Source organism: Xiphophorus hellerii, chromosome 22, assembly GCF_003331165.1.
Source record: "Xiphophorus hellerii strain 12219 chromosome 22, Xiphophorus_hellerii-4.1, whole genome shotgun sequence".
NCBI lineage: Eukaryota > Metazoa > Chordata > Actinopteri > Cyprinodontiformes > Poeciliidae > Xiphophorus > Xiphophorus hellerii.
The window spans coordinates 19115040-19138837 of NC_045693.1; the positions used below are offsets into that span (position 1 = coordinate 19115040).

The following is a 23798-nucleotide window of genomic DNA, read 5'->3' on the forward strand; positions in this document are numbered from 1 at the left end:
AAACCAAAGAACAAAACCTTTTTACAGGCCCAAACATTTGTTTAACAAATAAAAAGTACTGTAGAAACAATTTTATTTTATTTTTTTACAAATAACTACTGTACTGTAAAATAATAATTTTAATATGAACTGAAAGCAGATTCCCGTGCCCGAATTGCAGAGATCAGCGCCGCCCCACCGCGACCTGAGTCATTGGATTAGAACAGGAGAAAATAAAAAATGATTATGAAAAAAAACAAAACAAAGTACAGTAGGACGAATAGTGACTCACGTGTATTTCACTGCTCTTCTGACTGAGCCGCTGCATCCTGACTCCGCTCTGTAGCGGTTTTTTTTTTCTTCTTCTAAAGCCCGCGGTGCAGGTGTGTTTTTTCAAGAGAAGAACATAGTTATTGGTAGTTGTCGCTCTTTTTTCTTCTGGGCAAAAAGATTCTTATAAACCAACATGCCACCATCGATTATGTTAAATTTGGCAAGCTGTTTTACATATGTGTACATATTATACCGCAACGTTGTTGACACACAGGTAGAGAAGAAGCGGAGAGACTGTTTAGCCAATCAGAATGCAGAACACAATGCACGATGCAAATCCGCGAAGCAGCGAGACCGCGAAAGGTGAACCGTGAAATAGCGAGGGTTCACTGTACTCCGATGTTGTTTTGTTACTCATTCTGCTGCAAGTTGGCTCAATTTGAATTTTGAAGCGCAAGACGTAACCGGTAAAATCCGGTTTAGGATTTTCAAAATAAAAGATCCGGAAGTAGTTCATTAGTTCTTGCGCGGCCCGGTACCAATTGGTCCGCGACCCAGTGGTTGGGGACCACTGCTTTATACCATTGCCTCCAACACCTTGATGATGTCAGGCTTCCATGCAGACTGTTAGAAAATAGCAGTCCATTCACAGAAAACCGCAATTCTCAGGCCGTCAGTTCATCTGAAGGTTACATGAAGTAAGTAGCTTTAACTCTACAGGAGGTTGGTGACCTCTGGACACAACGCAACCCAGCATCCCCTGACTCTGCTCTGAGGTTTTAGATAACTTTGCTGCCGAGCTGCTGTCGTTCTCAATCCCCTTCCACTTTGTCATGCTGCCAACGGTGGGCTGTGGAATCTTGTTGGGACGGTTTCTCGGTGGCGAACGATGCCCTTACCATCTTCACAAAGTCTTTTTCTTTTGTTCTATAAATGATTTAAGTATTTGGCATCACAACAGATTGCTGTCTGAGACATACGCTGCACAAGGAAGCAGTGTGTTTAAGAGGTAGTCTCAAATTATATCCAAGAATGTTGCTCCATGTAGAACCATGTTGCTCATGTGAGTTGTCTGAAGCTTACAAAGCCATGAGCTCATCATCTGAACTTTCTCAAATTATTGAGAAGCAATCTTTGTGTATGTGAACTTGTAAACCTGAAATAACAAAAAAAAAACAACTTTTAATCATTTTGAAACAGGAAGTGTAGTCTGATTTAATGAGACAAAAAACTTTCCTTTTTTTAAAATTAAAATGCTTGTTACAGAATGGGTTTTATATGAAAACTGGAAAAAGGGAAGAGCACAGAATACTTTCCGGACATACTCTAAATCCCAACACGAGAGAAGAGAGTGGTGAAACCGGCGTGCCACTTTTCAAGCCGTAGAATTTCAAACAGAGAGAAATTCAGTCTTGACATTCAAAAAGGTTTTATTTGTATTTTTGTCTCCATATTTTGCCTTTTCTTTGCATTACACTCCGCTTAGTGAAGTCAGGCCTAAAATCCACAAACCGTCATAGTTACAACTTCAACTATTGTATAAATACAAAGCAACACATAGGTGATGTTCAAAACATGTATGACATGAATGAAACACGAAGGAGGTTACAGTACGCAGTGGCAAGAGGGGGGGAAAAAAAGCAATGCAAACATTCACAGCAAAAAAATTAAGGGATTAACAACTTATTTTTTTCTTCTTCTTTTATGTCAGCTTTGGTTGTAGATGTTGCAATCTCTCACAACAAATGGCGTGGACGGGGTGGCGTCGACAAACAGACTTTACAGAGAAGGTGAACTGACATGTACCATCATGTGTGAGCTGGACAACCAATCGTTGAAAGGAACAAACGGAAACGAGAGAGAGTTATAACACTGAACGCGTCTCATCTGTCCAGGAAACGACGCAAACGGAAACAAAAAGCACCAGAATTTAAGCATTCAGATGAGGTACTAAATCCCATGCAACGATGTAAGTAAACTTCCCACTGTCAAGATTGGTTCTCTCCTTTACAGCAACAGTGTTTCTGTGCAAAAGTGTCTTCATCGAGATTGAGAGAATAATTAACAAAATTCACCAAAAAAAAAAAAAATAAAATCATAAAACTGGAGAAAAATATACATAAAGCTCTTATTAGCTCAAAGAAGTTTCCAAACAATAAATATGTAGAATAAATTCAAACACACACACACACACACACAACTTCTCAGTTCAATCAGTCTGTAAAAAGTAAACCAAATATCCAAACATGTTATGTTAATGTGCTAAACCTTAGAGGGCAAATCTCCCTTCATAAAATATCTTATTTCAAGCAATGATAATTAATTTGAAATGTTTCCATAAAGGTGCATTGCTTATAATAAGGATATATAATAAGTCGTTTATTATGATATAATCTCTGGTTTTCTGAAGATCATATTTATTGGCTTTGTCCTTGTCAGTTCAAACACACAAAAAAATGCTTAACAAGCCAAACTCCTGTACAACACATTGAAAAGATCAGGTTGGAAGTGTGCTTTTGTCAGTGCCCACGCTGAATAGTTATAAAGTGTTACCTTAAATAAATGCTGGTATATTTCCTTTAATTTTTTATTTTTTTTTAACAACCACATGCATTTACATCTATGGATAAAGATTAGTTTGTTTTTTTTCTGTTACATTTGAAACAAAGGGTCTTCTGCATTCCTGAACCTCAACGCTCCACATCTTTGTCAGTCTGGAGTTGGTTTGATTAAACAATTCAAAGTGTTTCTGTAAGAATTACGTCCGAGTGGCTGTGTGTACCAGAAGAGCAGCCATGTCTTCTGTAGCTTTGGAGGTGGGAAAGGTTGAAATAAGGGAGGGGGAACAGGAAGAGAGAGGGTTGTGGTTCCCTGTCCTCTGCTGGAGGCTTTCACAGTTTGTCCGTGTCGAAAAAAGAATAATAAAAAAAGGAAAATCAAAATAAAACCAAACAGAAAAAAAAAGAAAGGTAAAAGAAAAATAAATAGAGAGGAGTCCTGCCTCCTCCAGACCCGCTCCCTCCTTCCGCTTCAGTTCAGTCACTCGTCATCGTCGTCCTCCTCCTCCTCGCCGTCAGACAGCGAGGCGCAGGGGCGGATCTGCCTGTAGCCGTCCAGCCACTTCTCCACCATCTGAGTGACGAGCGGGTGGTTGCGGCGGCGGGAGCTTTTCTGCAGTGCCACCAGAATGCCGCCTTCTGTCACGCAGCAGTCCAACCACTCTCGAAGGAGCTTCTCCTGTTGCTCTTCGTTTCCCATCTGAAAGGACGCAGCGAGTCTTAATATGCGCAACTGTGCTTCACAAAAGTAAGCATGAAAGACATGAAATATGTAATACGATGAAACATAGGACAGCAAGTTTAAATCCACACAATGGAATCATTTAGATCAAAGCATTTTCACACACTGGAACAAGCGCACAAAGAGGTAAAACTAGTCTTAGTGGTGGAACTCTTTACTTCTTGTGCCGACAGGAAGTGGATGTGAAGCAGCTTCCTCTCGCTGTCGACCAGGGGCAGGAACGTGACCGTCTCGTCATCGTCTGTGTTGAGGTTGGCGCCTGCGCCGCGATTGTCAAAGCCGTCATTCTCCATGGCGACCAGTGCTGAGAAATGGCCTCGCGTGTAACCCAGAGCAATGGGGCTCTTCCAGCAGAAACTCTGCTCCCACAAAAGGGGCAAGTACACACCTAAGACAGACAGCGAGGGGCAAACACAAAGGGTATTATATTTACATCAGCCTTTGTAAAAATATGAACTGTTAAAACCAATGACAATTAAGAGACTTCAACATTTGATGTACAATTTGAAAGCAATTAATTGAAAGGAGAAATAAAGAAGTTATAAAAATCATATTCAAGTAAACAACCAACAACCTCTATAATGTGTAGTTAATCCTGGAGCAGAACAAAGTTCTTTCTTGGTTCTGAGCTGAAACATTGTTTACACACACTCCATTTTACATCAGAAGCTAACACACACAAAGTAAAATGATGAACTTCTTATTGTGTTCTTGCGTCACATTCAGCTGCGAGTTGTGTTTGGTATTTTGTAATGACGACAATGAAGGTTAATATCATTTTTTTAAAATCCTAAATATGGGGTGCTGTGGTGGTGCAGGGGTAAAGCACAGCCCACGTATGGAGACCTTAGACCTCATAGTGGAGGTCACAGGTTCAAGTTTCGCCTGTTGACCTTTGCCACATGTCTTCCCCCTCTCTCATTACCTATTTTCCTGTTTAACCACCATCAAAAAAATAAGTTCAGTTGATTGTCAATACAGACAGGGAAAAATGATAAGTACACCCCTACGGGCTTTCACAGCTCAGATTTTAATAAAGAAAATTAAGGACAGGAGCCACTAAATGTGCTAAGAAAATTGAATTACTTTTGCCAATTAATCTGGAAATGGCTGTAATAGCATTTCCACACTGTATAAATTCCACCATAGTACAGCAACAAGGATGAACAACTAAGAAACATTTAAGTCTCAACACATTCACATCAAGGTCAGACTGACTGACACAGTGCTCCATGTTATCCTTCACAGACATCAGTACGCATGTCAAACGTGAATGATCCCAAGAATAACTGAACCAGCTCAGGTGGTTAATGAGGGTTGCCATGGGAAGTACTTAACTTTGCAGAACACGAATAATTAATATTTGTCAACACAACAACTTTTTCTCCGAGTGTATAAAGTGCAGAAAACAACAGCGTTATCATATGAAATTGTCATTCTATGGCCTGTTTATGCGCATTGTGCTATGATATTTTGATGTGATAAACTCCCACAAGCACACAAACAGAATCATAGTTCTGATGGTCTTTTGTACATAAGACAAATGGATTACGGGATGTTTCTAATCATTTGGGTTGTTTCAGCCCATTTAGACTTGGTCCTAAGCTTTCTGTCTGGAAACTTGAGGATTTATAAGATGCAGTACGCAACTCATAAATCATGACTAAATAGGCCTGGCAAGATTTTGCAACATTATGGTGTTCTGAAAACAAAGATGCAAGTATCCCAGAGTTGATTAGATTTGCTGGAAGTTGGAAAAATATTTCTGCTTTTGTAACTCCTAAATGTCTCCAAATGAAACTGAGTTTTGCTCAGCAACTTTCCAAATAAGTACAATGTTTTTGATCAACGAGCCGAGTCGCTCTGTGCTTTACTCTGGCTCCTGGCAACTGGAAATCACTGGTCCATCAGGGAGGCTTTACCACAAGTAGTTGGCTCCCATTGAGGATTTTCATCAAGTCCAGCACACCATCAGCAAGAGCAAATTGAATCCAGACTGTCTTAGAGTTGGTTGTGGAAGCAGACTTCATGTTCACATGTGGCTCTAAGTTCTTATCCTGATAGTTTGCATGTGGGAAATTTACTTGCCTTGTTGTATTTTTGCTCCTCTGACACCGACACTTTTTATAGTTTTAAAGCAAACAGACCAAAAAAAACCCCAAATGAATGGCACTAGAGTAGGTTGAGTTTTGTCGAGCATCTGAGCTATGCGGGCACATGTAGGCTGCAGACATTTCAAAATAAAAGTCTACTTCCTCCACACCCACGGGAAAGGCTCATTGTAAAAAAAACCCCAACAAAGCATCAATTTTAGAGGAAAACAACATCGACTCAGACAGAACTCATTGCTCACCTTGAAAACGAGTGTAGCCCAGTGTTTCGCCACGGAAACTTTTATAATACTTCACTCCGTAGACAATGATTGGCCTACGAAGTATGTGTGCAAGAACGAAAATGTGGGTCTGCTCCAAGCTGGATCCTGGCTGTGGAACAAAAGTAAAAGACACTGTAAAATTTAAGAAAAGAATCTAGGAGGAAAGTAAGGAAAAACATAAAAGAGGAAAGTCTTTTTTATGCTGAAAATTGTAAAAAAAACAAACAAAAAAAAACAAAGAAAGCAAACGATTACTAAGCTTTCACGCCCAGATATAAAGCATCCCACCCAAATGCCTGGTCGGTGAGGTCACTCAGCAGAGTGCTGATGACAGACAGAAGGCACTTTCCCAGGACATTACGGAGAATGTTTACCGTGGCAAAAAGCAAGAAACCTTCTTGCATAATTGATGCATCATTAGCGCTTTAAACACAACAACCTCCCGTCCTCCACGCTAAGACGCCGGTGTTTGCTTTCGTGCACGTGTATACCTGACTGGCGAGCGACAGGATGAAGGCCCAGTCCTCCTGCCACTGCTCCTCTCGGAGGGAGAAGTGCAAGCCGAAACTCTGGGAATACCACGACTCCCACTCCTTCCAGCGGCTGTAAAACCTGCAAAATGCACAAACGGCTTAGACTGTTGCATTGATTCGAACGAGCGCACAAAGACATGGGGATGTGGTTGTTGTTGTTAGTCTTGCTCTGAGTTTTAGAAAAGCTGCAGCTCCTTCCAAGTAGTGACTCAAACGAGGCTCATCTTTATTTACGTCTGATGCTCTCCCACAAACAAAGGCTGCTGTCTTTATTGTGGGAATGATTTCTGAGCAGACTTTGACAGTGCAAGAGAAAACATGGTTTCCATTTTCTTCTACTCATTCGCGCTCCATTATAAGGCTGGCAATACTGCAAATATCTAAAGTCTTCACTGCACGTACACTGCAGCGCGGTGAAGATATTTTTGGTTAAACTTTTGAAATAAGGAATAATTTCTTTTCACTTCATTTAGGAATTTAAAAAAGGCAACAAAAAAAACTGCAGGAACAAAACTCAATAGAAACATCTTCCTCAGTTTAAAAAAGATTAAATCATGTATAATATGAAAAACTTTTTGTGTACATTGGTAATGGAAACTCAACTACCGTCTCATTTCTAGCACTTTATGCTGTTAATCTAAAATGTTAATTTTCCCCAACAATCACATTTTGTATCTTTTACAAATCAAGTAGACAGTAAAGAATAGAGAGAGGCTGTGTTCCTGTCTGTCTGAACTTTTTCTGTTAGTTTGTCTTCCGACTTTAAACAACCAGGTCTATTTTTATTTGCTGGGAAAGGTATGTAGTTAAAATTTGTGTCTTGGAACAATAATAGTGTTGGACATGAACATAGGAGTGCACCGATCTTTAATTTTAAGTGATATGCCATGCAAAATCCATCTTATTTATATTTAAATAGACACAAAGCTTCTGTATTTGCTTTTCTTTTTTTTGCGCTACAAAAAAAGCCAAAACACATGAAATTTTATTGGTGGTTTCAGTCATTTTGTTAGTTTGTCCTCAGATGACCTCAAACCTTGTGATTTTGTGAAAGCAAAATATTGCTGTCCACTTTATTTTTGGTAAGAAGCTCAAAACATCCCTGTAATCTAACCTGTTGTGCAAGTTTTTGAAATGCAAAAAAAAAGAGAGATTAAAGAAACTGACTTTCTTTTAGTTTAGTTAGTCCAGCAGTTTGGACAGAAATGTTCTGAACTTTTTCATTTATATTTTGGAGCAGTGCCTCATGTGCAGCTAGAGCAAGTTTTTAATAGCTTCACAGATATTTTTCAGTGTTTTTCAGTTAAATAAGGTTAGAATATTAACACATGACAACGTCAGTAGTGGAAAAAAAAATCAACTCAATCGCTCAAATTCAGAATCAGATTGGTAATCAGCCAAAGAATTTCAATCTATGCACACCTAGGTCTAAATCCTTCAGTCCTCTGGTTAAAATGCAACTCTAACGGTCAGAGCTTCATTCAGCCTCCTGGACAGAGTCGAATCAGTCACGCTGGTCAAAGGCAGTTTTAAGAGGAAGCTCTGCATCACTGCTGTTTGTACTATTGTTGCTGAGACTGCAGGTCTCACCAATGTGAGCAGTCATGCAAGCTGTCGTGAAGAGTCTTGCGGAGCACAGAGTCCTTGTCGTAGATGCCCCACGTGGCCTGCAGCACCGAGTCGAGGAGGCAGTCCCCCGCTGTGCGGTTCCAGAGTGCATAGAGCCGGCTGTCCAGTCTCGTTCCGAGCTCCAGAGACCAGTTGATGATGGGAGACTCTTCTTCGAGTTCTGACCAAGAAGGAGACAGCATCGGTTATGAGTGCTACTCTCAGCATTTTACTACAAAACCAAACCCACATGACAGATGCGTGTTCACGTGGAAAAGTAAACGGGTTTAAAGCAAAGTCAACCTGGCTAACTCTTTAAAGGGAAAGGTTTACTTTTACTGTTTACTTTCAAGCCTCCAGCGAACACACTTTTGTGGAGGGGGCTGGAAAAAATTACTACGAGACCTAACATTTCCCATACTGACGTGATTTAACAAGCCCCACAACCATTTGCATTTAAGTAAATGGAGAAAGCTTCTTTTTTCACCGTGCTACTATGTCTCCAGGCTGAACTCTAACATTCATCCAACGAGGATCAGAGAAAACCCTGAAACTCGATTGGGCTCATTAGCGCAGAGTGAAACTGGCAGACATGACGGAGGCAGAGCAACAAGCTGGCCACTAAGAAACAGAGTTGGCGGGAGGGAAAATCCATGTAACACAACACTGCCGGCATGGGGGCAGCCTCTTTGTTACTGTGTGTGGGTTGTGAAAGGAGTCCGTGTGTTCGCCTAGCAACCGGACTGTTGTCAGATAGGTGACACTTGAGCAAAAAGGCGCAGAGCTGACGGAGTAAATTATTCACCTTTCTGGACGTCTCGGTCCAGCACCTCGTCAAAGAGCTTCTCCTGAACCGCAGGAGGCAAGTCCTCAATATCTGAAAGGGAAAAGAGAAATAATAAAATAAAATACATTTAGCTGAGTCGAATAATATTTAACTTATGACTTTTTGATTCGTTTAATTGTACAGTTTAATTCATCGTGAACTTTAAATGCAACATTTTCTGTACTCCACCCACGTTCAAAGCTGTATTTTAACATTATTGGCAACATAATACATCCCCAGTAATATTTTAACTGTGTCCTTTAGAGGGTTGCAGAGAAAGCAATTCCCTAGAATGAATAAATGAATAAAATTCACTAGAATTGCCTTGTTTGATGACAAAAGAACTGTCAAAAATAAAACAAAAAGATCACAAACAGACAAAAACGACCAACGTTTATCTTGACGTCAAATGTGCCCACATGTCTGATCGGATCACGGTGAAATCCCAGCTTATTTCACCTAAAGCCAACTTATAGTACGGCAGCCAGTGAGCTCAGAGCTGCTCTCATCACAGAAGCTTGTTCTTTAGCTGATATTAATGAATGCATAGCCTGTTTGGAACATAACGGAATAGGTTTCGCTGATGGCTGGAAGCCAATGTCGGCACTTTTCCGCCTGAACACATGGCAAAAAAAACAAAACAACAATTCTTAGCTTAGAACGAACAATAGCAGCCACGCAATAAGTGAATGCAAAAACAATTTTAACAAACATCGGTAATCCTAAATGGAGTTTTCTTATGGGTTCAAAAATAAACAGCTGGTGGGGTGGTATCGTCTTTGTGGAAGAACAATGCTGAAACAGTGAGGCAGAGGTAGCCTCCATGTGCTGGCTGTTAGATGAAGACAACCGGAGCATTATGCCCCCGTCAGCATGGGAACAAGACGCCATTTCATACCCGGCGAGTAAACAAAACACGCATTCTGATACACACTTAGAAGGCCAGAGAGAAAAGGCCAGACAATGCGCTGCTGCAGTTGCAGCTGCAGAGTTTCCCCCGAGCATTCGCAGAACCCTATCAGCCTCAGTAATGATATTCATGAATGTTTCTGCTCCACCGGTTTGTTCAAGCTCGTTTGCTAGCCGACGGGCTGCTGACCTGCAGGCAGGGTAAAGGTGACCAGGTCAGTGAGGAAGTAACAGGTGAAGTCGCCCTTGCGCTGATGAAGAGAGGCCGCCACCTCGCGGCGGATCTGCTCCGTCAGTTCGGGACACACCATGGCCGGGATACACTTGGCCGCCTGCTGGGACACCTGACAATAAGAGGGAAGCTTTATTCAGGGATATATGAAACCTGGACATTTCACACTATAGTTGGTGGTCACATTTCTTTATCCGAGTTTTGACCAATGAATGATTTGATTTACTGAGATCTGAGGAGAAAAGTTACAAGCTTCTACTCGTAGGACGAAAGCACATGTGACTTTACAAAGGCTGACATGTAAAATCAGATCATAACAGTAAACACCAGGGGTGTGTTAGTATGAGATTCTTACAGTATGATACATTGCAGTATCTTAAAAAAAAAAGACTAAACACGATGCAGTTCCTTTAATTTCAAATAGAAAAGCAATAATTAGTCCAACCGCTTCTAAATTAAAACAATTATTATAAAACTAAAATGTTATCCTTCTATTTTAATTATTGTTTACTGATAAAAAGGAAATAAAAAAAAGTTAAAAATTGTTTTGTTCTGTCTGCTACTCAACACACAAACTTGATTCTTCTCTTGTTCCTTTAAGATGTTTCACATCTTTTTCCAAAAGCTTCTTCAGTTCTGAATGTGGGCAACAAATAAGGTTTACAAGTTTTCCCCAGAACAATTACAATAAGCGGGCTCTTAAGGCTACTAATGGGGCTGTTAAGTCCATATGAGTCACTCTGTTTGGGTTTTTTTCACTCGACCATCCAAATATCCCACCCAAGGATGTCAACATGCGAGTTGTTCTGAAACAGAGTTAACTTAATAAGCATGATGGGTGTCATGCCTACACCATGATGGCGTAACTACCTTGCTGATTCACTTTAACACCATAACTATCTGTGTTCTTTGCACCCATAAGTATTTACATGTAATTTTTTATGTTTCTCTCAAGTTCTTTTAAAATGAGGCAAAATGTCACAGATGTTTTTCAACCATCTAACTCGCAAGGCACAGCAGAAGAACGACGGTACCACACCACTCCATGCTTCAGACAGCTAGAGAAAATGTCACTTCTTCTGGCATCTTATTAAAAAGGCTTTAAACTATTGGTATGATAATGCAAAAACCTGTATATGCCTTTATACTGATAACCAGCCATTGTTTCTTTAAGATAAAAAAGACCATGAAAGGTAATTGTAAGGACTAACCTAATTTAAATACAAACAATAAGAAGCAAAATGGGACATAGGAATTTTTTTTTTAGGGGCAAAAGTGTGAAATAACATCACAGGGCTTAAAGAAATGATCCAAAAACACCTCCAAATAGTTTTATTTGTTCTGGTTTTGAAGTTTGGGGCTAAAAGCTTTGAATGTTCACAACAACAGCTCAGCGGACTCTGCCATTTGAGCTAATTTAGCTCAAACCTGTCAGAGCTGTGCCGCTGCTAGGGCGGGAAAAAGAGCAGATCCGTCTGTGGTGTGTGTATATAGGCTGCCGTCAGCTTTGAAGCATTTTAGGAAAGTGATCCGGTGGTTACTCACTGCCCCTCCCCGGAGCAAAGAAACTGGGCCACTGGCTGAGTGGGAGGAGAAGTGTGTATACAGATAATCTGGAATCACTGACAGCAGGCAAACTGCAGCTCAACCGCAGCACATGTCCACGGCCAGCAGGGAAATGCTCACACAAGATGTTGATGCACAGACTGAAAAGCTGTGCTACGTCTTAAAAAATACATTGTAAAACACCAACAACATAAAAGTATAGTGGTAATTGTGGAATGATTATCATAATGAATAATAAAAGTGGGCCTTATTGCTTTTATAGAGAGTGATTGTTTGCAGTTGTAAACAACACGCTCCCACTGGATACAAGTACCGCAATAATCAAAGCATAATTCAAGAGAAGCGGTTCAATCAGAGCTCTTTTTTGTCTTCTAATATATATTAACATATAAAAAGCTGCCTTTCTGTGTAATAAAATTTATGTGATTGCTAAATATTTGTAAGTAAAACAATTGTGTATTTCACCGACTTATTTATTACGTCTTAAGACATAAATATTAAAATTCCTCTACAAGCATATGTACGAACGATCTATATCAAGCCTTAAAGCTATAGTATGCAACTTTTATGAACAATATGTTTTTGTTTTTTTTACATATTTGTTAGAACTGTCACTATCCTAACAATGTAATGAGAATAATAATATGAGAATCTGTGAAGAAAAAAAGCAAGCTCCTCCCTGTGGCCCCATTACCATCTGCAGAAATGCACGTTCGGTGACAAACAATCAATCAGAGCAAAGAAGAGTGTCTTATCATTGTCAATCACCCTCCTGTACACGCTGATCACACCTTTCCCCTTGCCCTCTGCTCTGACCAACAAATGGCCGCTTGGTTACAGTAAACACACCTCAAAAACCGGCACACGGCAGCTACAAAGTAAAACCGCCTTGCTTCTTGACTGACCTCTGTGAGCAGGACTGCCAGCATGTCCTGCCTCTGGAAGCGGATGGCCAGGTGAACCAGTGTGAAGCCGTCGTCGAAAGCAGAGGGTCTGTTTAAGAGCCGCACCTCGTCTGACGTCAGCTGCCTCGCTATGTCCCCTCCGGACGTCTTGTAAGATTCCACCGCTGCCAGGTCACCTTCCACGACACCTTTTAAAGACAAATGAACGGAGGACAGGAGTCGACTTTTCAACAGATAATAAAGTGCGACTCAAGACAAATCTACTACAAAAGCAAAATGTAACATTGAGTTCCCACAAAAGAACATTTAAAGACAAGTTTAGATTTTTTTAAATGTAGGTTTTATGAAGCTTTTAACACTTACTTGGAAACAAAAAAAAGCAATTTTATTACCAATCCTAAAAAAAAGAGACTTCAAAAAGGACAGCATGTACTCCAGCAAAATGTATAAAAACATAAGATGAGAATGCGCTTCATCTATGTGGCAGTTGTTGACTGTTTCAAAGTCTAGAGGAAGCACAACAATTCAAGGGGGTAAGCTGTGATGTTAGTTGTTTAGCTCTCTTAGATCTTAGCAGGAAGGTTGAGACGTGTTAGATCAGACATGTGCAGACCTATGGTTTAAATTGTGTATTTCAAGCAGAAACGGAAAATAGCTATTGTTTTTGGAAAAGGGGCATCCTGAAAACATACTTCGCATCATACTTTTGCTTACAAAAATGTAAACAAATGATCTCTAAATAGTCCCATGGAACGCGATGTTTACAAAAGGTTATTTGTCATGAAATCACATGCCTGATAGCTAAGTGGAAATTATTCTGTTATTTAAGGGTCTAATGTAAAAAATAAAAAATTGGAAAAAGGTGGACAGCGTGTAAACATCAGTCATTACATCAATCCAATATGACCTTCACTGCTATGTTATATCAACAATTGGACCAACATGGGCCAATTATTCATTCCTGTGCTCTTGGCTTACACAAAACATATTTTATTATGGCTAATTTCACAATGAAGCATTCATGCTATTGTTGCTGTTCTTTTCTTTCTTGCTTTATTGATCAGAAAGCTCAGCGAGTTCATAAAGATACTGATTTATGGCAGCTGCTTTTACAAGGCTGGCGTTCCTCTTTGATAAAAAGCCCTGGCCCTGTTTCTGTTCATCAACTCATAAAATCAACACTCATGTTTAAATACAGTTATATTCAATAAATAAGAATATGCGTTCTGCTGAGGCTATTTTTATTTTTTTTAAAGCAGCAACTTTTAAACAGGTATTAAAGATACTTTACATTAAGCCCACATTTTTGTATTAAAAATATTCTTTATTGGTCTGATGTAATAGTGCAATCTTAAATAGTGTTTTCAAGTGGAAAATCTTTACAATAAACAGAAATAAAGGCTTGGTATGATTAGTATGTTTGTAATTAATTTATATGATGTGTTTCACTGAATAAAAACAGCTAATGAGAATTAACTTTACAATAATATTCTAATTTATGGAATATGACTAAAAGTGAAGAGTGACAAAACACGTTAAACTGCTGCTGGTCTCCTTACTCCTTACTTATATTATTGGCCATTATTTATTGCAATCTAGGCAGTTCTTTGTGATATTCATGTACTGTACAGCAATCCTGCGTCGTAAATTTGCCGTTTATGAGTCTGCCAAAATGTACATAAACGGCATTGACCTGATTAACATTAATAAGGTGTTGGACTGCCTGTTCTTAAATGGAAAAGTATTGAGGGTAAAACATTCCTGACTCAGAATCAAGAGCAATTTTCAATCCCAGATCTCCACAAAGACAAATATTTGAAGCCAACAGTCCAAATTTCAGTTTTCTCAGCTTGAAGACATAAAAAGTGTTTATTTAAGTTTGAAGTTCACCAAAAAAAAAAAAAAAAAAGGAAAAAGTGAACGAATGGTCATGTAAACAATCAAACACAGCTCTGCCCACAAGGTTATATGATGGGAATATTTTCAGTGAAACTTTGAACTCATCAACAGTAGCACCAGGCTCTAATACAGGCTGCCATGCAGTGAAATGTGAACTGCTGTGTGATAAGTCTCAACAAGAAACATGTTTTTTTTTCATCATTTAACCAGAACAAAACCATTTGTCTGTGTATATTATGATTATTATGACAAAACTTAATCAAACAGGAAAGAGGAAACTGGTTACAACGCCTCGCAGCTATACAAACAGGGTCTTCTCATTTCCAGCTCATACAGTAAATGCCCGTGGAGCAGCCTCTCGTACATTTTGACAGCATCAAACACTGCTGAGCTTTTGTTCTCACGTCAAAGGACCACACACAAAGCTCAGCTGCGTGAGCTGTGTGCGAGTGGGAGCTGGAGAGACACAAAGTGGGAGTGCCATGTGGAGCTGGCTGGCGCAGAGAGGGATAGAGAGACACGAGAGGAGAGAAACTGTACAACAGCAGAATGGGATCGCCACCACTTCCTACAAAATACTCCATTAGTGTGGGTGTGCCTTTAGCCCTATAGCCACGACTGTACTTTTAATGGTACGCCTAACTAAAAAAAAAAAAAAAACACACACACAAAGAGATGCACTCTTCAAGGCAGATTGATGAGAGAAAATGGACCAATTTAAGTGATTGTGGTGTTCCTCCTACACACGGAGCATCCAGTTTTATCAATTTGCGTAGCGATGGACTCAACAGGAACGTAGACAAAAACTAATAACTATGGTTATTACAAGTTGGCACTTTGAGGTCTCCTCAACCTGCTAAACCACCCACTTTAACAGGGCGATGCACTTCCCAGGCTCACATTTGGAAAGAGCAAAATACCTTGGTTGTCTCAGGTGCTGTACAAAGAAACATGTCAATGCACTCATGTGCATTAGGTTGTTTATTTGTAATAAAATCATAGTTGGCAATAAAAAGGACGCCAAAACAAGCTGACTTACACAGGACATATCAGAAGTATACCTTTTTTGTAGTAGAAATTATGAAGCTAATGTAACATTCCGTTGCAAAAAAAAGTCCTTATAGAGAAACCTAAAGCAGATTTTCATTAGTTCTTGCATTTTTTCCAGCATGGGGACATTTAATGCTTAACTTCGAAAAGCACACTAGGTCTTAGAGTTTTGCCAAACTTCAAAAATCTGATTTCACTTCATAGACACCTATAACACATTCAGACTTGACACATAAAAGCTAGTTTATGAAGTATAAAAAAAGAAGAAAACAGCACTGATAGGTCTGAAAGCATAGAGAATAGAACTGCAGCAGACAGAATGTCACTCTCTCTGGCTATATCGCATTACAGGTCTCTCAAATTGTAAAAAGAAAAACATTGTTTGGAATATTAATATTGTCCCCACTGATGTCTCGATGACAAAGAATTCATCATATATTGTGCACCCTTCATCTGATCTTTCTACGGGGAGTACGATCAACACACTGCTATATTAAAAAGTAAAAAGAAGCTGCATGATGAACAGAGACGTAGAATGTGACCCATCAAGGTTTGTTGGACGGTTTGGACTGTCAAGCTCCGAGCCCATATAAGATCAATGTAGGAACTTATTTTGATTATTGGCTGTTCTAAAAGGTTTTCTTCTTCTCTTTCACTAGTGAAAAGTGCTGGAAGATGCTGTGAAAGCATTATTATTTTCTTTCCCCCGATCTGGATCTATTTTCCTGATGGCTGGAAAACATGAGCCACCAGAAGCTCCATGTGGATATGATTTCCGGACAATCTGATTGACTTAATCAGCTAATAATCAGGATTATGTCTCCGCAGAGCTGTGAATGATGATCACCGGTGTTGTTCTGATCATGAGGCAAAGCAACAGGGTATTAAAACAGCAGAGATGATCCTGTTGTTCCACTGATGAATTTCCGTTATTTATAAGGTTCTTGACACATTACCATTTTAATTGTTTTCATGTTGTGCATACAAGCAAACATTAGTAAAGACTTTCTTTGTCAATAGTAGCATTTCTCTAAGCTCTGGTTATTGAGCAGCAGACAGTGTGCTGAGTGTTTGAACATTTCGCCTAAATTCATAGGAGCTTCCTTTGACCATACCTCCGTTTCCTCACACATTCCTAAGTAGGAGACTGTAAGCTGCATGTGACTCCTAGATAAGGAACGTTTAAAAGGCTCAGAGTCTCCGAGGCTTAAACATAACGTTTGGCGACTGAAAGCTCTGGAATTAGTGAAATGCAAGCAAAAATAACAATCAGGAGGTTTAATCTTTCATGTGCCGCAACAGAAACTATTCAAATCAGACCACACCAACCTACTGCAAAAATGGCTGGCAGTAATGACCTTAGGTCGACATTCTTGACCCCATTATTGACATTATTGCCTATACTTCCATTGGTGTCTCTGATAAAGATTCAAACTAAAAGATTCAAACTTAGAAGAAGTGAAAACAAATCTAAGAATTTAGTAAATGTATTTCTGTTTGTAAAACAAAAACTGATGTACGGAATAAACAATATTTTAGGTGTACCGTCATAGACCTGGTAGCAGCGCATGCAGTAAGCGTTTATCAAATGTCACACTTTTCAAATGTACTTTCAACCATCAGTTCTGGCTCCAGGTCTTTAACACCTACAAGTTATCTATTTATCAATGCCTTCAAACACAACACAGTATGTCTAACAACAGTTTCTGCCAACAGGTTTTGGGCCAGCTACTTAAGCCGCCGTTTTCAAGACAAACCTTATTAAATACAAACTTTTCTCATTAGACGAGAGCTGATCATAATTAACTATCAAGAACTTTTCATTTCAATTCTCTAAAGAAACAACAATAGATCACTTTTAGAAGGGACATTTTGGAATGAAGCGCTAAATGTCCGCTGAAAAATAAACTTTCTTATGGAGGCGTTTGCCACTGTGGATAGTTTTGTCAAACCACCATCATGAAAAAAAAAGAATTATAGGATCCATAGCAAGTTAATGTTGCCATAGGTTTTCTAAAAAAAATAAATAAAAAATAAAAAATTAGAACTCAACTAAGGATTACTTAAGACTTAATATGGATAATCTGGTTGCATTTAAAAACTGAAATTGAATTAATGTAAAAAAAAAAAAAAAAAAAAAAAAAAACTTTGCAAACATCCTGCTTTATGGATATCTGTCTAAAATGTGATGTGCATGTTGCTCATTTGGTTATAACATTTCTATTGCTGGCATGTCAGTTGTCTAGTCAGCCATCCAGAAACAAGTTGGCACTGCCATGGCAGGCATTTATCAAAGTATGATGTTTGGGACAACCACTGAAAGTTGGATAGTGCTTCATTAATTCTGTCTAGTCTAAATACTCAGCGTGTTTTCCTTTAATCTGTCAATCCCAACATGGCCGCTGGAAGCAGAAAACTAGTGACATTGACCATGAAATAAAGCTAAAATTTTGGTAGACTACACACAATAAAAAAATCACTCATATTAAAGACAAGAATAACAACATCTCAAGTATTATGACTAGAAGCAAACACGCTGCAGAAATGTAGGAACGCAGAAAATAAAAAAAGACCTTAAAAACATCTTTATTTGATTACTGAAACTGTTTGTGGGTTTAAGATTTGTCTTGTTAGTGTTACAGGATTCCTATGAACAGACAGGGATCGAGACTGAAGGTTAAACTATACACAAATTTAGAAAACAGAGGAAACAGGCTAAGAATGTGTTTCATTAGAAAAAAAATATACATGTCTGGTCTTTTTAAATGCTCATCTACCCTTCTTCCCTGCGTCCATAAGTGTGTATTATGGATGGCAAACTGTATGGGGAAATTTTTCCTCACTCAGTGCTGAGGCATTTTAAGTATGCACAAAATTCCAGAATCAGTAGGTTGCAAATGTGAGTAATCTGGATGTAACTCTATAAAGTCTGTTCGAACAGGTCGTCTTACAACTTGTAAAAATATCCTGCTAAGTTGTATTAGGCAAATATAAGATAAGAATCATAACCCTTTTATGAGGCTGATGCCTTTTTTTTTAAAGTGAACATCACATAAACTTGAAACTTACCAACACATGCGTTCAGGAAGAGCCAATCCGTCCTTCTCATCCTGTTCTTAATTTGCTTCAGTTTTTTGAAATCCACTTCCAGCTCCTCTTTGCTCCCAATCCCCGCTCCTGACGCCAGTTCGATTCTCTGAAAGTCCATGTTCACCTCAGACTCCCGTTTTTCAGATGGAGGAGACCTCCTCTGGCTGCTGCTGCAGCCCACCACTCCCCCCACGACGCACCCAGTTCCCTGCCCGACGACACCCCTTCTGTTGTCCCTGTCCTGCTCGTTGAGCTTGGAGGACGGCTGCTGGCTCTCAGGCTCTGATGCCAGCTTGATGGGTTCGGCAAGCAGGCTGTTGGGCCGGGGATGGTCGCACACGACGCACTTGAGTGCCTTGGCCCAGTTTTCGTAAGTGCATGCAGTGCAGGTCCAGTGCTGCGTGTGGGTGTTGAGCCTGTTGCGGTCGTTGTATTCCTCGCAGGGGTCTGTGACGGTGACAGGGGCAGCGGGGCGGCATCCAGAGCCCGAGGTCTGCGGCGACTCCGTGGGGCTTCGTGGCTGCTGGGTGTGATGTCCTTGACGAGTTGCATGGTGACCATGCTGCTGCTGCTGCTGTAGCTGCTGTTGCAGCTGCAGTTGTTGTTGAGCCTGTTGCCTCTGACACAAGCACTGGGTACAGCGGATGGCTCGAGGCCAGTTCAGGTAGGTGCACATGTGACACGACCACTTGCTACTCGTCTCAGGAACGTCAGCGACGCGGACGCGGGGTCTTGCGCTGGAGTCCGGACAAATCAGCAGGCTGGAGCCCCCCTGAGACGGACTGTTGCTGAGGTCTGCGGGGTTCCACTGATGCAGACTGGCATCTAGGGCAGGGCTGCTCTTAAAGGGCTCCTCAGTAATGATGGCACCCCCGCTGGGCCTCTGAGCGCGGCACATGGTGCACTTGATGGCTGACGGCCAGTTCTCGTATGTGCAGTATTCACAGGCCCACTTGGCAACCAGCTCTGTCATCGTCGCGCCGCCGCCGGAGGAGGCTTCCAGCCGTTCAGTGGGACTGGCAGCTCGGCTCTCAAGGAGGTCACACAGCAAGCAGTGCGCTATGGGGGAAACGAAAGAAGGGCATCAAATTTGAGTAATTATTCATTATAATGCCAGATGTACGCACAAAACAAAAAACATCACAATAGAAAAAGATAGCAAAAGTTGGGCCTTCTACATTTTTAAAAAATTCCTCTTAAAGCTGCAGCCTAGAGTGCAGCACTGATTCCTGATGGCACCTCTAGGGCGTACTGTAAGCAGCATACGCATGGCAGGCAACTGTGCCCTACAACTGAGCTGGGTAATAAGAGACAAGGACGGATGAAACACGACTCTCGGCGGGGAAGCGCGTGACTGATTAAGACACTGACAGAAGCACGGAAATTATGGATGGATTATGAGAGCGCGGCACCCGGGCAGATGCATGTAAATATCTCTCACCCCTTTATTATAGAGGAGCTAGATAATCGGACTGCAAAAGAGGCAAAGCGCCTCTTTGAAGTTGTCTTGTGGCTCACTGAAGCAATATTACAGGCCTTTAAAAAGAAATCATACCCCTTGAACTGATGTTATGTGATAAACAGTAAAAGGACCAGATTAATCTAATGCATATTAAAATATAAAAATATGACAGGATCCTAACAGGATATCTTCATACCAGCTGTTCACATTTAAAAACTGACCTGTCAGTCTGTTCTTTTACACAACGCCGCTCAAACGTAAAGGGGATATATTATGTATTTTCCAGACACATAGTGTCATTTAAGTAATTTTGTTAACTGCAATTGTTATAAAAATGCTATATATATATATATATATATATATATATATCAAATATGACTTAAAAGAATTTTTACTTCCTAATTTAACACATTGAAATTGGGCCTCCGCTTCTTTAAAAAAAACTTCAGCTCTTTTTGAAACTCCGCCTTCAGGAAGTCATCACAACATTGCCTCCTATATTGACCCTTTAACAGTGTTTTTAACCAGCGCTGCACTGAGAAGTAGTTTGCATAATGAGCTCTGCAAATGCGTAGTTTCACCAGGTGTTTGCTAATTGCTGCTGCCTAGTCTGAAGGAGCTGAGTGGGGAAGTCGCAAGGGAGGGCTGCTCTGTGAGGCAGAAGTTTGGAAATTGCAGCTCTGGGGAGGAGCTGTGCCTCGAAGGCGGAGCTAGGTCCACCCAGGCATTTTGCACAACTGACTGGTTGCCATGGGAAATTAAAGGATTTCTCAAAAATGCATGACAAAATCATGTTTTTGACAAGAGAATAACAGAATAACAAAATGTAAATGTCAAGAAAGGACTATTTTACGTAATGATTACCTTTCGATCAGATTAGACGTTTTGTTTTTCATCTTAAATGCTAAGTATACAAATCTTTTGTACACTTTGGTTTTACCTACTGCTCTGAGTATATTCTTTTATCAAAAGATCTTTTTAGAGTCTGTGTACTCCAGCTAACGGTTAATTGATCACTAAGTTAGCTGATGATTATTTTAATAATTGATTAATCACAATGAATCCGATTAATCGTTTCCGCCCTGAACCAATCCATTATAGCTCTGGCTGAACACTAAAAGTTGTTGACTTGTCCTGCTGGAAGGTGAACCGCTGCCTCAGTATCAAATAACCTGGAGCATCTAACAGATTTGTGTTTTTCCGGGACAGCTCTGTATTTTACTCCATCCGTCCAACCTGACCACCAGCATGTTTCACTGCGAATGAAGATGGTGTGTTTAGTGTGTTTTTTTTAATCCTCTGGAGGAAGCGCTTCTTCTTCTTTTTTTTTTTTTACATGTAGGCCAAGGAGTTTCAATTTGACCTCATCTGACTGGGCAACTTGTTTTTTTTTTGCATATCTTCTGTGTCCCTACAAAGCTTAATTTCCGTAAAGCTATGTTGTTTCATTGTGGTCATTTATTGTACTTTTACGGTCTACTTTCTGGAAGGCCTCAGTGTTTTATTGTTTTGCCACTTTGTTGCAGGTGTTGTATTCTTCTGTGGCTTTCAGGAAAAACTCAGTGGTCCCCCAGACTTTTTTTTAGTGAGGGATCCTAGGAAAAGTCAGTTTTGTTTTAGTAATCCACCCATCCATCCATAACCCCCCATCTGATTTTCTCCCAGGGTCAGTTATCACCATCATATGAAACTGGATCCACACCTCACACGCGTTTCCCTGCAACGTCCTGCACAGTCCCTCAGACAGGAGAGCTGTTGGAAAGAAGTTGCCTCGCAGCTCAAAGGGGAGTAGCATTACTGTGTTTACACCACGCCTCTAAGTTTACCAACACACCGTGAGAAATTCTGCAAATTTCTGCTAGCTCCCAGACACAAGACTCACCGAAAACTGGCGTATTTTCCAGCCAGTGACCTCAGTGACCTGTTGTAAATACTTTTCTGCTAAATAAACAAAGTAATTTAACTGCCCGTTCGGCTAAAACCTTCCCCTGGAAGCGATAGTTTAGCTACACTACAGTCTACAGCCACGTTATATCCCGAGCTAGCAGCTGGTGGCTATTTTACATCACAATAACCAACCACTGGTTCGGTTGTCAGACAGAAATTACATCCGAGCTAGCCCGCTAACATTACCAGATTATGTTTTGGCCGTAACCGCCTGACAGGCCCGAGTCAGTTGTACAAGAAGACGGCAATGTTAACCCTCACCTCTGCTCTGCTGTGTTCATACTCCTCGGTGTCCTGCTGCTTCCCCTCCCGGACGGAGAGAACCCCTCTCCTCCGGTCCGAAGTCGGGATTTTCTCACTTGCACGACACTAACCGCATATTTACTTCTTTCTGTGGGAGGTTGCCGTTCAACTGGCAGTACGTGTAAGGTCCAATGAACAATATCCCCCCCCCAAAGTCCCGTCCCTGTTTTGCTGGTTCCAACGCTTCAAATCATTTTAATCCTTTTTGCCGATCAAATCCCAGGTTGACGGGCTTTAATGGCGGCGGAACAGGGGGAGGGAAGCAGCCGAAGAAGGGTTGAAAAATACACTACAGGGGAGAGCAGAGAGGGCTCGGAGCCGTGTTACAGTCAGAGGCTGGATCAGGATTTACCACCTGAATATGCCGACTTCGCTGATTGGTTGTTTTTGTCTGTATCCATTGGCAATGACCAATCAGATTCTACGTCTCCCATTCCAACTGTTAAAAGGCTCGGAGGATGCAAAACAGACACGAATGTGACAGCAATAAAAACAGCAGCGTGCAGACTTTATATATATTTTTTCTTTTTCTAGACTAGTGAGAGATTAAAAATAAAATATTTAATTTTGTGCATCGTAATACGTTGCATTTATGGCAAACTGCCACGTGGTATCTCCTCAAAAGGGATGATGTCATCGTAAAAATACTGCAGCAAGCAGTCTGCAGCAATGCATAACAGCTTGTGCAACAGTTCTCCGTCTGAAAATATAATTGTCAACTGTACTATAAGATTTCTGAATTGTGCATCGCATACGAAAATCAGTTGCCAAATATTTATGTTACTTTAAAAAAAACAGAAACAAATGAGAAACTGTCATTTTACCACTTTGAGTAAGAAATGTATGGAGGTCTAAACGTGCTATAACAAAACATCTAATTATTGTCTAATGAGCCAATATTTGACCATATGAATATTTGTCTACATGAATAAAATAGATATATTGTGGTTGTTTTTTTAATACCCATATTTTACACCACTAAATTAAATGTATGCTGATCTTAAGTACCACAATAATAAGTCAAAAAATGTGAAGAAGAATGTATGGAAGGACAAATGTGCCCCAATTCAATGAAAACAAATGATTACGCAACCAAGTCAAAATTAAGAAAAGGTTGTAGGTTACTATAAATATTTTAGAAGAGTCAATTAGAAGAATTTCACTGCAAATTTCAATATTATTTTACAAGTGCCTACTTATTTTAAGGCCACATGCTGCAGTAACTCAACAATTAATTGTATTTTATCAATACCTGCGCTTTAAAGGGCCAGTATTACATAGTGCCAATTTATAGCACAATCAAGTGATGTTACCTTCAATTGTTATAGAAATGCCAAATGATTTAAAAGAAACTAGACTTTGTAATTTACCACCTTGAAATCGGGCCTCGTTCTCTTTAAAAACTGCTCTTTCTGAAACTCTGCCTTCAGGAAGTCATCACAACATTGCTCTTTTACTAAACCTCAAACAATGTTTTTTACCTGCCGCTAGTCTTAAGGAGCTGAGTGGGGTAGTTGTGGGTGAAGGGTGCTCTGTGAGGCA

General features: G+C 40.3%; 1 protein-coding gene across 1 annotated transcript; it reads right to left on the reverse strand.

Moving 5' to 3' along the window:
• Window positions 1-1664: 1664 nt before the first annotated feature.
• Window positions 1665-22602, reverse strand: zranb1b (zinc finger, RAN-binding domain containing 1b). Its single transcript, XM_032553625.1, has 10 exons — window positions 22215-22602; window positions 18524-19603; window positions 12506-12693; window positions 9993-10146; window positions 8873-8944; window positions 8050-8248; window positions 6418-6538; window positions 5906-6035; window positions 3711-3940; window positions 1665-3510 (listed from the first exon to the last, which is right to left on the reverse strand). The coding sequence occupies exons 2-10, from the start codon at window positions 19515-19517 to the stop codon at window positions 3292-3294; spliced, it is 2307 nt and encodes a 768-aa protein (XP_032409516.1). The 5' UTR covers window positions 19518-19603; window positions 22215-22602; the 3' UTR covers window positions 1665-3291.
• Between the last annotated feature and the right edge of the window lie 1196 nt (window positions 22603-23798).